Raw genomic sequence first — 15,732 nt, forward strand, 5'->3', positions numbered from 1 at the left:
ATAAAGTAGAAATTTTATGACAGCCCAAAATTTTAAAATCGCCCCCTTACAAATTATCGCCCCCCGACTGACTAAAATCGCCCCCAGGGAGGCGATATCGCCCACTTTGGGAAACCCTGGTATACACAGATGCTAAAAACTCAGTTATTTAATTAATGTACAATTAACAATAAGCTATAATGTTAAGTTTAAATAATAATAAGCTTGGTACAATCGTTCGTAACCAGCAATGAGTAGAATGTTACATAGTTAATTACTGAAAAAGGTAGTTTTGAAAACACAGCTTACTTTGTAGTATATGATAATTATTATGCATGGATATCTTTATCAGAATAATACTACTAATAAGTTTCAAGTAAAATTTATATTTTTATTTTAACTGAACTAGAGCACTAAATCAGAGAATACAATCAATCAAATAAAGTCATGATTTTCTAAAATACAAATACATAGCCTTAAACGTTAAAATATGATCAAACTCGACTAGTTCAACAAATATCATAGAAAACAAACTGTTGAAAATCTTAAGCGTAAATAAATTTAAATGAAATATAAACAAAATATATAACTGCGTGATATATAAACAAAAGAGTAAAAAAACAATACTAGCTATAAAATATAAGAAATACACGATTTTACTTAACGTTTTGACTTTGTAAACCATGCTACCGGTCGATTGAAGGCTAAAAAATATTTAAAAAATTTATATTATAAGAAAACTATATTTAAAAATAGATTAATTGTTTAGAAATATATATGCTTTGATATGGGATGATGGTTAAAATTGACTGAAATACCGTACATTTGACAATATTCAAATTTTTTAGAGAGAAAGATAAAATAAGTTATAAGTTAGATAAATTTTTTGTTAGCTAACAAAAAATCACTTAAAATATGCTTGATTTAATAACAGTAAAAGATAATATTTTCTACTTTAAGGACAAACTTTTGGGTAAAACAATTTTGTCCACTTCTAAACCAATACTTGTCTAATGAAAATGACTTCAAGTCAAATTTTACAAGCAAAAAAATGAAATGTAATTAAACCACGGTAACATGACCATATTTTACCTTTTACGCACTAATTTTAAATTTAGAATAGTTGTAGAAATAAGTAAACCAGTTAAGTATAAACTATAAAATCTTAGCTTAGCAGATTATAATTTAAGTTCACCTTGTGTATGTATATTGTAATGTATCATAGATGCTAGCACAACTGTGTTTGTATAGTTCATTAGTAAGAGCAATCTATTCAACAAATTAGACAATACTTCAGTCGGAAAGCAAGCTTAATCTTGAAACTAACTTTATTGTAAAACTAAATAAGTATTTTTACCAATAGGATGTAGCTTAAGTTTAAGGCTTTTACCTACTTTAAACGGGTTGTGCAAGTTGTGTGAACGGACTAATACTTTAGAAAGAAGAATATACACAAAGGTTGATCAACTACAAGAAGTGTGAAGTACAAGAAGTTATTTGCTTTGAAAGATAGTTTATAAATATAGCTTGCATGTATTTTAAAAAAATTGCAAAAACCTAAAAAATTAAAGAAAAAAAAGGAGAATAGTGGATTAGGACGCAACAATATGGTATATAAAAAAAAAAAAAAAATTCAAGGATTTAATGTGGGAAAAAGCAAAAAAAGAAAAGTAAATTATTAAAATTCCTTAAAACTATGTGGACAAACTAAGACGTAAGTATTTTGTAGAAGTATTTAAAACAAGTGGCCCATGAGTAAGTTATATTTGTTGTCTTTCATACAACTTAAATACTAAAATTAGTATGTTATATCTAAAACTTCTAACGAAAATAAAGTTTAGTTGCGACTTAGAAGTACTAGCACATTATCTCGTACATCAAAGTCATAACTCAAAAAGGTGCCGACCAGCAGAGTAACCGGGCCTAAAGGACAAGAATTAAAAAAAAACTAAGGGCAGGCCGGGAGATGACAGGTGCGAAGCACCGTGTCATCGACTGGCCGTAGCCCTTTGTTTTTTTTTAATTCTTGTCCGCTACCTTAACACTTACTAATCAAACTCATCAATATAAAACCACTCAGTCATAATTGAAAAACTATAACTGATATTACCGTCAGGCCTTTAATGGTTATACACTGATAAATTAGATCATATAAGCTCAAGGTTGGTAAAAGATAACAGATAAAGACCGTACAAATATAAAAACATATACTTGTTTGGCAGTTACGCTACTCACGGTCCATTTGACAGAAAAAGGTGGCCTTCAAGAAAAAAGGCCGTGAAGAAAAAGGAAGAAGGAAAAAGTGAAAATTTTTTCGCCGGCGGAGCCGGCGAAATGCCTTAGAAAAAATAATTTTAATTAATCTTCATTAAAAATTCCCCAACAATTTTCGGTTTTGGGGATTCCCCATTTATGGAAAAATGGGTGGCGGGTCCGTAAAAATTCAGTGCGTACCTTACGCGGGTGCGTACTTCTTAAATAATGCCTTTAGTTGCAACAGAAAATTTGCTGTTAAAATATAGTGCGTACCTTATGCGGGTGCGTACTTCTTAAATAATACCTTTAGTTGCAACAGAAAATGTGCTGTTAAAATTTAGTGCGTACCTTATGCGGGTGCGTACTTCTTAGAATGCGCACCTTGTAGATTTTTGATAAAATTACATTTTTAAGTTATGATTTAAATCCTAAATTAAATGAAATATAGTTTCAGACATTACACCACCCTAGTTTATTACCTAATGTTTTACAAATACATAGAAAACAGTTCATCAGTAGGTAAATGTACTTTTTAATGACAGAAAATGTACCAAATAAAAATAGAAAGTTTAATATGAGTCTAAATATGTACATTGTCAAATCTATTTATATGATTGAATTGCTTTCTATGTATATTCAAACAATAGTCACTTAACTTGCTTATGTAAATTGATCTTAATAAGTAACCTTTTCAAAACAGTATAAACTTAAATTATTCAAAAGTTAATCAACACTTGAAATGTTAAAATTGTTTGATTTATATATTTTTGTCATGATTATATTTAAATTGTCACACAGTGTTTATAGCTTTATTTAAATTCAATTTTATACTGTTCCTACTACAAGATATCATTTTACTTTTCATGTAACTTTACTTATTAATAATCAATCTATTAAAAACATATGCTTTTCATTAACTGTTACTATCATTACTGACTGGTGTATTTTTATTAACTTTATATTTTACTAATAGACTTAAAATTAGACTGCATTAATAGTTGAATTCAGACAGCTTAATAAGTGTTCATATAAACTAAAGGTGTTTGCTGTTTTCAATTTATCAATACATTGTTACAAACTAAAACAATTAAACCATACTACTCTATGTGACTGATTTTCCTGTTAATCATTTCAAAATTTGTCAATATTGCATCTTAAACACTCATCATTTAAAACCTTTATGTCTGTATTAACCTGATATATAAAAAAAGTTTATACTATTCCCAAAATTTTGTCTTAACAAAAGTACATTGAGTTGTTAACTATATTTAGTGTTGTTCCATTAGCATTAAACCTTCTTATCTTTAAAGAAACGATCTATCATTGACACATACACAGAAAACAGTACAGCAAGTTATTGAAAAAAGCTTGTTAGTGCATTCATATGAACAAAAGAAATTGTTGATAGATAAAAGATTAGAAAGAAGTAAGTATTAGAAGAACAGAAAATCTCAAAACAAAAGTAAAAATAAACCTCATACACATATGCACTAACAACCTTTAAACTTTGCTTGCTGTTAACTGCTTTATAAATGTATGAATGCTAACTTAAAATTTGTAACATTTTTTTATTTTGTTTACTAAAAAACCTAATCCTGATATGGTTTAATTATATTAATTTGTAAAAAATCTAATTAGCTTTTGAAACTAATACGGAAGTACTACAATTTTGTTTTCAAAATGCTACTTATCTTTCATGCACACTTAAAGAAGTACTTCTTACAAAATATATCATTAATCTAATAACATTTAAACTACATTAATACAATTTATTCAACTTTATTATATATAAACTTCTACACTTAGCTTGCTGTCTGTTTGGACTTCATTCAAGAATACAATGCTTTTTTGCACAAGCTTATAAAATTTACCACAATGTTTTTATTGATTTTATTTATGTTTGAGTCTTATTTAAGGTAGCTTAAAAATCTTAGCAGAATGAAGCCCAACAAGACAAATATATGTTAATGGTATAAACCAAGGTCACAGCTCTATTAATAAAAAATGCTAGTCTGAATTTGTGCAAAAATCAATTAATATCTAAAGCTTAATGTTGTTCAAGTATTCAAAACTTTTACAGTTACAAAAGGGCTCAACAATTATGAGTAGAAAATATAAAATCTTAAGAATCATGATTTATTAAAAATATCCAAAAATACTTAATTTTCTTATATCCAACTAGTCTGACTGGTAACCCTGGCAGTTAAGTTTTGCACAAATTCAAACTATCCTATTAACTATTAAACAAACTAACCTCAACAGCTGCTGTAGTAGGTACTCATCATCCAAACAGAATCCATAAATGTTTGATCCATTTTCTAAACTCAACCTATAGGAATAGATACAACTTAAAAAGATAAAGGCTTTGAGACAACCTCATATGTTCTTACAGAGGTTAAAAAGATTTTTCAAAGCATTCTTTTACTCAGTTCACTTTACAATGGTGTTTCAAAGACTGAGATGCAAGTTTTTAAAGCTTCTTGAAGAGTTTTTTTTCTGGCATCATGTACTGATGTTGTCTGAAATGTCATATTTGTGAGCCTGTTTTTATGAATAAAGATATATTCATTCTATGATGAATTACAAGATCAAATAAAGAATTTTTTCATAGGTTTTGCATGAGAAAATGAATATTAGTTATCAACATAAACTTCAAGACTGTTGATTCCCAAACTATGTCAAATGCTTTTTTTAACTCACTAAAACAATGTAGAAATGTAAGAGTTTTAAAAGATTAAATGAGCAAAAACTATCAAGAACTAATTTTGTCTTCAAGAATATTGTCAATCAAATAGAGTTTGCCAAGTATTTTACAAAGCTTACTTAAACAGAATAAAAAAAGAAAAAAACACATGTTACTACTACAAGTGCTTTTCTGAAAAGAATATTCATTGAAAAAGTACTTTTCAAAATATTTTATAGATCAAGTGATTTCTTAAACTTTCTCAGATAATATAAAGAAATTAATGTTTTAGAAGATTAGACAACAATAAAAATAATCATCAATAACAAGATTTGTCTAAAGCAACATTGACAATTGATAGATGCAGTACTTTGTTTAGTGTACTCAAACTGCACAATGAAAAAAAGAAAAATTAAAGTCCAGAACCTAGAGCTCCTTCTCCTACAACTACTTTTTACAAATGAGTTTGCCCAGGCAGAAAAGCATTTTCCAAAAAGCTTTCTTGTTGTGATGTCACATTAAAATGTAAGATTTTCCAGAATTCATTAAAAACTACAAATTGAAACACTATGTAAGCATAGCAGAGCAATTTTTTACTTTTTACAGCATAAAGTATTTTTTATTTTACGCAGTGTTAAACATTACTTTTTTTTACTTTGTAAAAGATAAATTTACTTGTTTAAATTGTTTAAATCTTATTTTTATTTGATGATTCTTTTATTGATTCTTTTTATAGTTTTTTTTTTAAAGTTTTACTTTTTTAACTGTAGAAATGATACTTAGTTAAACACTATTTAGTTAAAATTGAAGTTGAAAAATTCATTATGCTCATATAAACTACATTTGACAACATTTAAAAATTTTACAAAACAAGTATTGAAATGTAAATTTTACAAAACTGTTTTTAATTTATTTAAAATGTTTATCACTTAAGAATTTCTTAAATTATGTGTTTTTTAATTAAGATAAAGTTAAAGCTTAAATACTTTTTTCGTACAAACTTTTTTTAACTTTGTATCTAAAACTTTTTAAAGTTTTTCTTAATTTCTTCCTTTTTTACTACATTATCGATATTTGTTTGAACGTACTGTTTAATATTTAAGCTACAGTAATTCATTGTGCTCATGTAAAATACATTTGAAAACATTTAAAAAGTATATAAAACAAGTATTTACCTCTAAATTTTACAAAATTGCTTTTGGTTTACTTAAAATGTTTAATAATTTGTTCAAGATGAATTATGTGTATTTTAAAACCTTTTCTCATCAGCTTGTAGCATTACATTTAAAAGTTTGTAACTCATTTTAGTTATTACTTATTTTAATACGTTTTGGCAACTATAGAGTTTTTGTAGTCGCTGATATACCAACTTGTTCAGCTTTAAATTTGAAGCAGGTAGAAAAAAATCCATATTGTGCGTAGTGAGTAAATGCTAATATACACTTACCAAAACATTTATGAATGGCTTTGAAAAAAACTTTGCTTTTATTGATTATGGCAGCAAAACTGATATCTTACAACATGGAAAAAAAACTCTGAAGATTATTTTTTAGCCTAGTTCAAACAGTTTTGTAATCTATGATTCGCTACCAAGAGAAGATGTCAAAGCTGTAGACATTATTTTTACAGAAAGTACTATTAAATAGTCACCATGTCTTCTATGCCAATGAACCCAAAGCCGTTTTTGAACCAGCTCACTGGTAAGCCAGTCATGGTCAAGCTGAAATGGGGTATGGAGTATAGAGGTACGTTTACATAAAAATAATGTAATTAAATGTAAAGTTTAGTTGTGTAGTATATTTTATTTTGCTCATTGGAAAGCCAGTCATTGTGGATCTGAAGTGGGGTATGGAGAATAGAGATTTTTATTTATAAATATTATTAAGGCCATAGGGGGGTAGCCATGTTTTTTACAAGTTGATCTTATTTTATAGAGTGTTTTCTAAGCTTCAAGATACTTTTTATTGTTTAAAAAAATCTAATTATGTTTTGAGATATGAACAGTCAAAGTTGGGCCGCATAATAGGTTCCCTATGGGAAGGGAAAACTAAAACAGCAAAAAAAGAATATTTTATTTAGAATCTATCTCCTACATTTTTCAAGCAATCTTCAAACTTTCACAGTCTAGTCTCTATACAATAACAAAACAACGTTACTTTGGAATTAAAAAAAAAATTGTAGAATTATTTTATTTAAGAAAAAATTTTTTTTTTTAACTTTTGAGATAAAATTTTATTTTTATAAGTAATTAAAATTCATAAGTAACATTTTTTTCCTTTTAACATAGGAAACATTTTCTGAAAATTCCAAGAAGATTGCTTGAAAAATGAAGGAGGAGATAGAATTTTAGTGAATTTTAAAATTTTTGAGAAAATTGACCCCCAAAAATTTGCAGTCTATATGTTTGTATCGGAAACTTTTTACAAGAAATAAATACCTCATAAGTTATATGATATTTTTGAATTCTCAAAAAACTGGCATGTAGTTTGTATTTAAAGCTTTCATATAAAAGCCAAAGTTAATTTTTGTGAAAAAAAAGTGTTTTACCCCTCCGCCCCTATGGCCTTGATAAAATTGATAGTTTTAATTAAGCCAGTCATGGTTAAATTGAAGGGGGTATGGAGTATAGAGGTTTGTTTAAATGTGTTAAGATAAAAATTTGTTTGAAGTTAACGTATATGTCTTCTAAGTAGACTGAAGTAACTAAATACTACAATATTACCAACTTGTTGTACAGAATGATAGCTCCTAACTTAAGGCTAACTAGTTTTTAAGAAATGGTATACAGAGGTAAAATAGTTTACTGAATTAAAATATGTGACATTGTTAAACATTTTTAGTTTTACTTGAACCATTGCATAATTCAGCTAAAATTGTGGCCCCAATATTCTTGAACTTTGTTTTTTTTCTTTTGAAAAACGCTGAATATTCTTTTTGATTAAAAATAATTTATGTATGTATAAAGAAACTCAAGTTTAAGATATTTCTGAATTAACTTAATAACTGAGTATTCTACAACACAAAACAGTATTTACAAATATTTTTAGAAATTTAAAACTAATAATGAAAATATACCTAAAGAATTAACATTTTAATTTAATTTATTTTATCATTATTATTTATTTTATTTAATAGTTTTAACATTGAATAATAAGTATTTAACATTCTTTTATACACTGAAAATTAATACTTTATCAAGTAAAAGTTTCCATTTGGTTTGCATCTTTATTTTAATAATCATTGTAAATTATCAAATTGTAATCTTTTATAAAGAAAATATAAGTTTTTTATATCAGGTTATGATTCACTGTTATATCTTATGGAAGTAATTGTTACTAAGCACAAAACTTACTTGAATAATAAATAAAGTTGAACATTTTACTATTGGTCAATCTAATTTCAATAGTCTTTTTGTTCTCTTGTATGTTAGATATTTGTTAAATAAGAATTTTATGTTTGAATTTAATTATTTTGTACAAATTTTGCATTATCCTTTTAAAATTTATTTAAAACATGTAACATTAATTTGCTAAATTAGTACATTAATTTTATAAATAAAATAAAAACGACAAATACCATTAGAAAATGTGGCATTTTCATTTATTTTATTGCTTAATTACTATAGGTTTTTTATAAAAGTTGTGTAAGACATCAAATTTTTGTTGTAACCCATTTATTTTCTTAGTTATTATTAAAACAGGGTTGCCACACACTCAGGGAACTCTGGGAATCTCAGGGAATTTTCAAACTGTAGAAAATCTCAGGGAAACTCAGGGAAGTTTTGATTTTTTCTCTAAATTTCAGGGAAGTTTTTGAAAATCTCAGGGAAATTTTTTTCTAAATCTAGAATGAGGTTTAGTTAATCCAGTTTCAATATTTTGTTCAAAAGTAGTAATTTTTATTATTTAAGTGGTTATTTAGAATTTTTTTAGCCTTGCGGCTAGTTCTTCAATATTCTTTGTATTAACATTGTAGTTTTTTTAAGTTTTAAATTTATATTTACTTAAGTAAAATCAAACAGTTTAGAGAAATGAAAGTTGTTGTTAACTTTTTTACAATAATGTTAAGCTTTTAAGTTTTATTTACTGCATTCAGAACAGTTGCTAGGAAAGACATACAAGTCATAATGAAGTTATTATGTATGCATTTAAGTAAGTTTTTCATGTGAAATTATTATTATAGTATAATTAAATTTTGTCAATTAAAATGTCAAACAAATTAAACTTTATTCTTTTATGTAGAAAGTTAAGGGCATAGGGGGTAAACACCCATTTTTGGTTTTTGATCTTATTTTATATAGTTTTTGCTAAGCTAAAAAATGCTTTTTACAGATTTAAAAATTTCAAAATAGTTTTTGAGATATAGCCGGTCAAAGTCGGAGCCAACATAAGGTTCCTTATAGGAGACGCAAACTTAAACGGCAAAATTAGACTATTTCACTAAAAATCTATCTTCTCTTACGTTTTTTGAGATAACTACCTCAAATTTTCAGGAAATGTTCCTAAATATATTTAGAAAATTTTGTCGGAACAGAATTTAAAAAAAATGAAAAATAAAAATTTTATATAAAAAATAAACAAAAAAAACAGTTTTTTTTTTTTTTTTGTTATAAAATTTTTATTTCTTTAAGATTCTGTTCCGACAGAAATTTCTAAATATATTAAGGAACATTTCCTAAAATTTGAGGTAGTTATCTCAAAAAACCTAGAAGAAGATAGATTTTTAGTAATTTCTAGTTATTTGCTGTTTTAGTTTGCGCCTCCCATAAGGAACCTATTGTTGCCTCCGACTTTGACCGGCTATATCTCAAAAATTATTTTGAATATTTTAAATCTGTAAAAACCATCTTGTAGCTTAGTAAAAACTATATAAAATAAGATCAAAAACCAAAAAAGGGTGTTTACCCCCCCCCCTATGCCCATAACTAACAAGTTTACACAAAGTTGTGCAAAAGTTTAGTTTTTAATTTTTAATTGGTTTAAACCTTTTAAGATTGAGTTTTTGAAAACAGTTTTTTTCATAAATTTAAATGCAGAAGCATACATATACAACCTTCCTTTTATTGTTAAAGAAGAAAAATGAGAATGAGGTATTAATAATTTGTGTTAGAAGAAAATTTTTTTTTTTTAAGATTTGAAAAATACTCAGGGAAACTCAGGGAAATTTAAGGTTACTCAGGGAAATTTTTGGTCACTCAGGGAAGATTTTTTGGCTCAAAGAGTGGCAACCCTGTTATAACTAAAACATAATGTGGAACATGACTTTTAGTTACTAATTACTTGATAACTTAAAAAACAAGTGGCCTACTAGTTTTTTTTCAATGTAATAAATATGTATTTTACTTTACTAAAAAAATGTTACTTTTTATACAGAATGTTTATTTATTTCATGTTACATTAAGTTTGATGAAACTCAGGCTTGCTTTTTGCTACAAAAAAAGTATCTGTAGTATACTGCACTAATTCAGAAATTATGTGGTTTGTAGACATACTTTTCAATAATTTTTTAATAAATTAGAATTTTTTAAAACTCTCCAAGAGCATGTGTATACAAATAAGCTTGTTTAAAATAATAGTTTGAATTAATTATTATTGAGTTTTTAGTTAACATTTGAAAGTCTTCATGACCATATATTTATTCACCGAGTTTTTATTCCTAAAATATTGGAAATCTAAACAGAGATTTAGAAAATACTAGGTTGACTTTTTGAAGAATATGTCAATGGTCATTCTAAATTTCTATACTAAAACTTAAAGTGTTGATAAACACTCATAATTTATACTTAATGCACAATAGCTAGTATTATTAACAGTAGTTTATTTAGTATATTTTAACAATTGATAGAAAACATGTATTTAAAAATAAATTTTACTTACATTATATATCAACTCAAGATACTTTGTGAACAACAATGAATATGTATTTGATGTTAATTGATATGTTTTTGAAATAAACACTATTTACTCACAATGCTATAAAGTGTTGGTGTTTTTAGTTTTTCACATTGTACGATGTTTGGTGGATATGCAACTACAATATAATGTGTAAGTTTTTAACTTTTATCATATTTTAGGATATTTGGTGAGCAATGACTGTTACATGAACATGCAACTACAATATAATATAGTGTGTATATTTTTAAATTATATTTTTTATATCAGGATATTTGGTGAGCGTTGACTGTTACATGAACATGCAACTACAATATAATATAGTGTGTATATTTTTAACTTATATTTTTTATATTAGGATATTTGGTGAGTGTTGACTGTTACATGAACATGCAACTACAATATAATATAGTGTGTATATTTTTAACTTGTATTTATTATATCAGGATACTTGGTGAGCGTTGACGGTTACATGAACATGCAACTCGCAAACACCGAAGAGTTTGTTGAAGGAAACAAAGCCGGCAACCTCGGTGAAATTCTCATCAGGTTATTAGTTTTTTATATATTTGAGATATAATTTAAATATTATTATCAAGTTGTGTCATTAAAATGGAAAAAATGTTGAGAATAAATGTAATTAAAAAAAAAAGGGTTTTTATTTTTCAATTAAAGCTAAGTATAATGGTTAAAATACAGTTGGTTTTATTGTGATTACACCAATTAAAAGTAATTAAACTGCATCGGGGGTTGTATGTTCTTTTTAAAAATATCAATATCTTATCAATTACAGTACAATTATCTTATCAATATAAGTTAGTTTTTATAATATATAAAAAACTTAAACTAATTTTTGATAAATAGTCATTTTTGTAAATAGTTTTTGTTACAGACATACTGGTCACAAAAGTTTTAAATTTTTTTTAAAATCTACATACTTTTTTGAATCAGAGAGCACAATTTTTTATGAAACATTCCTTAAATAGTTTAAAAAATATTAGTTTTTTAACGGAAAAATATATTGAAAATAAAAAAAAGTAATTAATCGAAAATCTTTTTTTTTAATTAAAAAAAATTCTTACTTAACTGTTAAATTTTGAAGAAAAAAAAACTGAAGTAAAATATTGATTATTGTGGGGTTTTCACTTTATAGTTTTGGATTTCTGTTAACAACCTATCGAACTCAACAACTCATATCTTAAAAAAGTATTTTAAATTTTATTAAGTAATAGAAAGTTTCTGGTAGCTCATCTATGACTTAACAAAAAAAGACCAACTTGTAGAAACAAGGTGGTCCTCATATGGCCTTAATCTTATAAACTTGTTTTTTATTCAAGCTTTATTTTTTTATGGAGTACTAAGAATTAATATAACACCTTGCAAATAGTTTTCCAATTACAATATCTGATGAAATATCTTAAAACTGAATTTGTCTATTATTATATTCTAGGCTTAGTTTTTAAGTTTATAACAAAGCTATTTTAAGATAGTTTTTATTAATAATATTTTATAACATTTAAAAATATTCATTGCTTTTGATAAATCATCGTTGTTTTTCTATAGTTCAGAATTTCTTCTATGACATATTCAACATAATTATTTGATACATATTTAAATCTAAAATAAAAAAATTATTTAATATTTACACAGTATTCATATGGAAATAAATTTGTTGTTTGCTTTATGCCTTAAATTTTAGCTCAAAAGTTATATACAAGCAAAGTTTTAATTGTTATCAATTAAAAAACTTCATAAAGTTTTCTAAGGTTTAAACATATACAATTTAAACAAAATATGAGCCTTTTAATATACGCTTTTATTAAATATTTTATACATGAAAGCTAACAAGTCTTATGTAATCTTTACTAAGGGTAGTTTAAATAGAAAATATCATGTTTTGAAAGTTTTAAATGTGTGTTTTTTCTCTTTTTGTTTACAACAACAATTTTTGCTACTTGTTCATTCTTTGAAATTTATCTCAAGTTTTGTTGTTTATTTAAAAAAATCTCAGTTATTACCACTCAATAATTTTATTTTCAACGTTATAAATGCAACAGCTTCATGAAAGTTTTAAATTTTAAAAATTGTAAATATTTTAATAGTCTAAATGTTCCATATACTATTAGGTTCTATCTTTCACAGTAATTAAACAAACTTGCAAATTTCATGTTTACAGTTTTTATATTTAATTTAAATAAATATTTTTTATCTGTTTAAATGAATATTTTTTAAATAGATGCAACACTGTTCTGCACGTTAAATTTTCTTGTATTTGATATATAACAAATAAGTGTTTAACATGATTCACTTTTCTTACACCGTTTATGTCAAATTCACAAATTTGTACACGTATTTGGTTTAAATGAATATTTTTTTAAATATTTTAATTATAAAAATTTAAATAATATTTCAATATTTTTTCAAAACAGATGCAACAACGTTCTCTACATCAAAGGCATCGAGGAAGGCGAGGCCGGTGAAGTTTAAACGATTCTGATTGGCTCAATCAACAAGTGATCTTCTGTGATTGGCTCAATCTGGTCTGATGTCTTCACTGATTGGCCGGTCTTATTTTGCAGTGTTTTGATTTGTTAAATATTCGCTTGGTTTGAAAATAATTCACATAGTGTTGAGCACTTTTAATAGTCACTATTTTTAATTTTTATCCGATTAAAATATTGTTTTATCATGTATGTTAGAGATGGATATCAAATTAAAGCATTCCTAAAATGTGCATTTTGAAGTAAAGTTTTTATTGTTTAAATTTTAGTAAATTCTGTTGAGTTGTAGATAAATTAAAATTTTTTCTCTTGTCAATAAATTGTTTAAATTGTGTATTTCTAATGTATTTCTACTTTTACTTCGTGTGTCCAACGTTTTATTAAAAATACCATCAGTCAGTTTTTTACACAAGTGCGCTTAATTATAGTTCTTAATTTTTTCAGGAAGTGTATAAACAAAATTGAGGGTTGCTTGGTCTTTGAAATAAAATTAAAGTAAGGCATTTGGGATCAATAACAATTTTTAAATAAAGATAAGGGTTAAATTTGCTTTTTACCTCATTTATACCTTACAAATTATTGATGAATTGTATAAAATGTTTAAACTGAAATGTTAGGTGTTGAGCAAGTTTTGAAAAACTCAATTTACATTCTAGGATATAATAACCTCTCAAAAAATATTAACAATGTCTGGCAAAACTGTTACATCGGTGCTAGCAACCTTTGAACAGTAGAGTGATCTGTTTTCCTAAAAAATCTTGTAGTAGAGCTTAGTTTAACTTTTTGTGCATAATCACATAAAAAGACAACACAAAAAATTAGCTTTTACCACTACCGTACTACTTATATTTTTTTATAGGAACAAACCCCATGTAGTTGATATGGGGCCTTGAAAATTTGACCTTCAAGTTTTTAGCTGAACGTTTATGTACATGTAGCAATCATCACAAAAACAAATTTTACGCGTTTTTACTAAAGTTTCACGGAAGCACTTCTCGATTTTCTCAAAAAAATGAAGAATGATAAAATGTACAGATAATTAAAAAAATGTCTTGAAATATATAATTTAAGTTTTACAACTCCCCTAAAATATGCGTTGGTCCTATTTTGCTCTTTATCATACACTCCGTAAGATCTAGTGTAAGTTTAAAAATTTGCCAGAATATCTACAGGGTTGCAAATAAACTTGAAAGTTGACATTGTATTTTAAAAAAACCTGGAAATTAGCAATTTTGAAAAAAAAAAACTGGAATTTTGAACAAAATACCTACAATTTTAAACGACATTAACATTTAAGTAATGAAGTTTTGTTTTTTATAGATTAGAAAATTTATCATGTAGATAGTTTTTTATCGTTATTAAAATTTTTATTTAAAACACATTAAAAGTAGCTCTACAGTGTTTTCTCATTGTTTTTATACAATTTAAAACATTTTTACATTAAACTTAATTTTGTACTAATAAACCCAAAAACTTGTACTTTAAAAATTCTGAAAGAAATATCTCTACCTTTTGCCAAGTACCTAGTGTAAACTTACCAGAATATCTACTATAAGTTTCACAAGTTTGCTACAATACTTAGTAATAATAATAAGTAAAATAACACCAAACAAATGATGTTTAAATAGTAGATAATAACACTTTGGTAAGTATAATAAGTTTAGGCGTATCAACTTATTCTAAAATAATCAGAAAACTATAAAATTTGGAATTCATTTACACCAAGAATAAAGAATACTTTCTACCTATTTTGAGCCATTGTTTTTGTACTGTTATACACATATTATTAATAAACACATATTTATAAATTTTGCTATAGCGAAATAATCCTTGTAAACAGACATAAAAAAACATATTTTGTGCATTGATTGTTCGAAAACAAACAAAAAGGTCTCAACTTCTAGAGACGATAATAACATATCAAGACTTTATTATGCAAACTAAGTTTCGGTAAAAGTTTTTTTTTGATTATTTCCATACTGTACAAACACGTATTTTAACATAACAGTTAATCTTACTTTAATTTACAATGAGTTTTACAAAAACTTACAAAAGAGTCTCATACTAAATCAGTGAAGTTAGTGCTTATCATTTTAAAGAGGACCGTAGCCTTCATTGACATTTTGTATTATTAATAATACTATCGAAAAATATATATTTTTTTTAAAGTGACATGTACAAAATAAAAAAACTAAATACAGCATCTATGAAATTTTAGTTCAAATAGTAAAATTAGTATACTAAGAGTTTTACTTTTCACAAAATGTGCATGGTTTGTAACTTTAGTATTTAGGTAATTATGTCATATTTTAATATTTTTTAACAGTATTAAGTAAATTTTAATAATCTCAAATACTTTATTTCTTAAAATATTTGATGTATAATTATTAATACATGTAGTACACTGTAGAGAGGCTTTAAA

At 25.7% G+C, this 15,732-nt stretch overlaps 1 protein-coding gene across 1 annotated transcript; it reads left to right on the forward strand.

Moving 5' to 3' along the window:
- The first annotated feature begins 6,395 nt into the window (after positions 1 to 6,395).
- Positions 6,396 to 13,453, forward strand: LOC145833801 (small nuclear ribonucleoprotein F-like). Its single transcript, XM_082940991.1, has 3 exons — positions 6,396 to 6,663; positions 11,256 to 11,358; positions 13,239 to 13,453. Exons 1-3 carry the CDS (start codon positions 6,570 to 6,572, stop codon positions 13,294 to 13,296), a joined length of 255 nt encoding a protein of 84 aa, XP_082797117.1. The 5' UTR covers positions 6,396 to 6,569; the 3' UTR covers positions 13,297 to 13,453.
- Positions 13,454 to 15,732: the final 2,279 nt, after the last annotated feature.

This window comes from Thalia democratica, chromosome 4 (assembly GCF_965202585.1).
Source record: "Thalia democratica chromosome 4, ktThaDemo2.hap1.1, whole genome shotgun sequence".
Lineage (NCBI taxonomy): Eukaryota > Metazoa > Chordata > Thaliacea > Salpida > Salpidae > Thalia > Thalia democratica.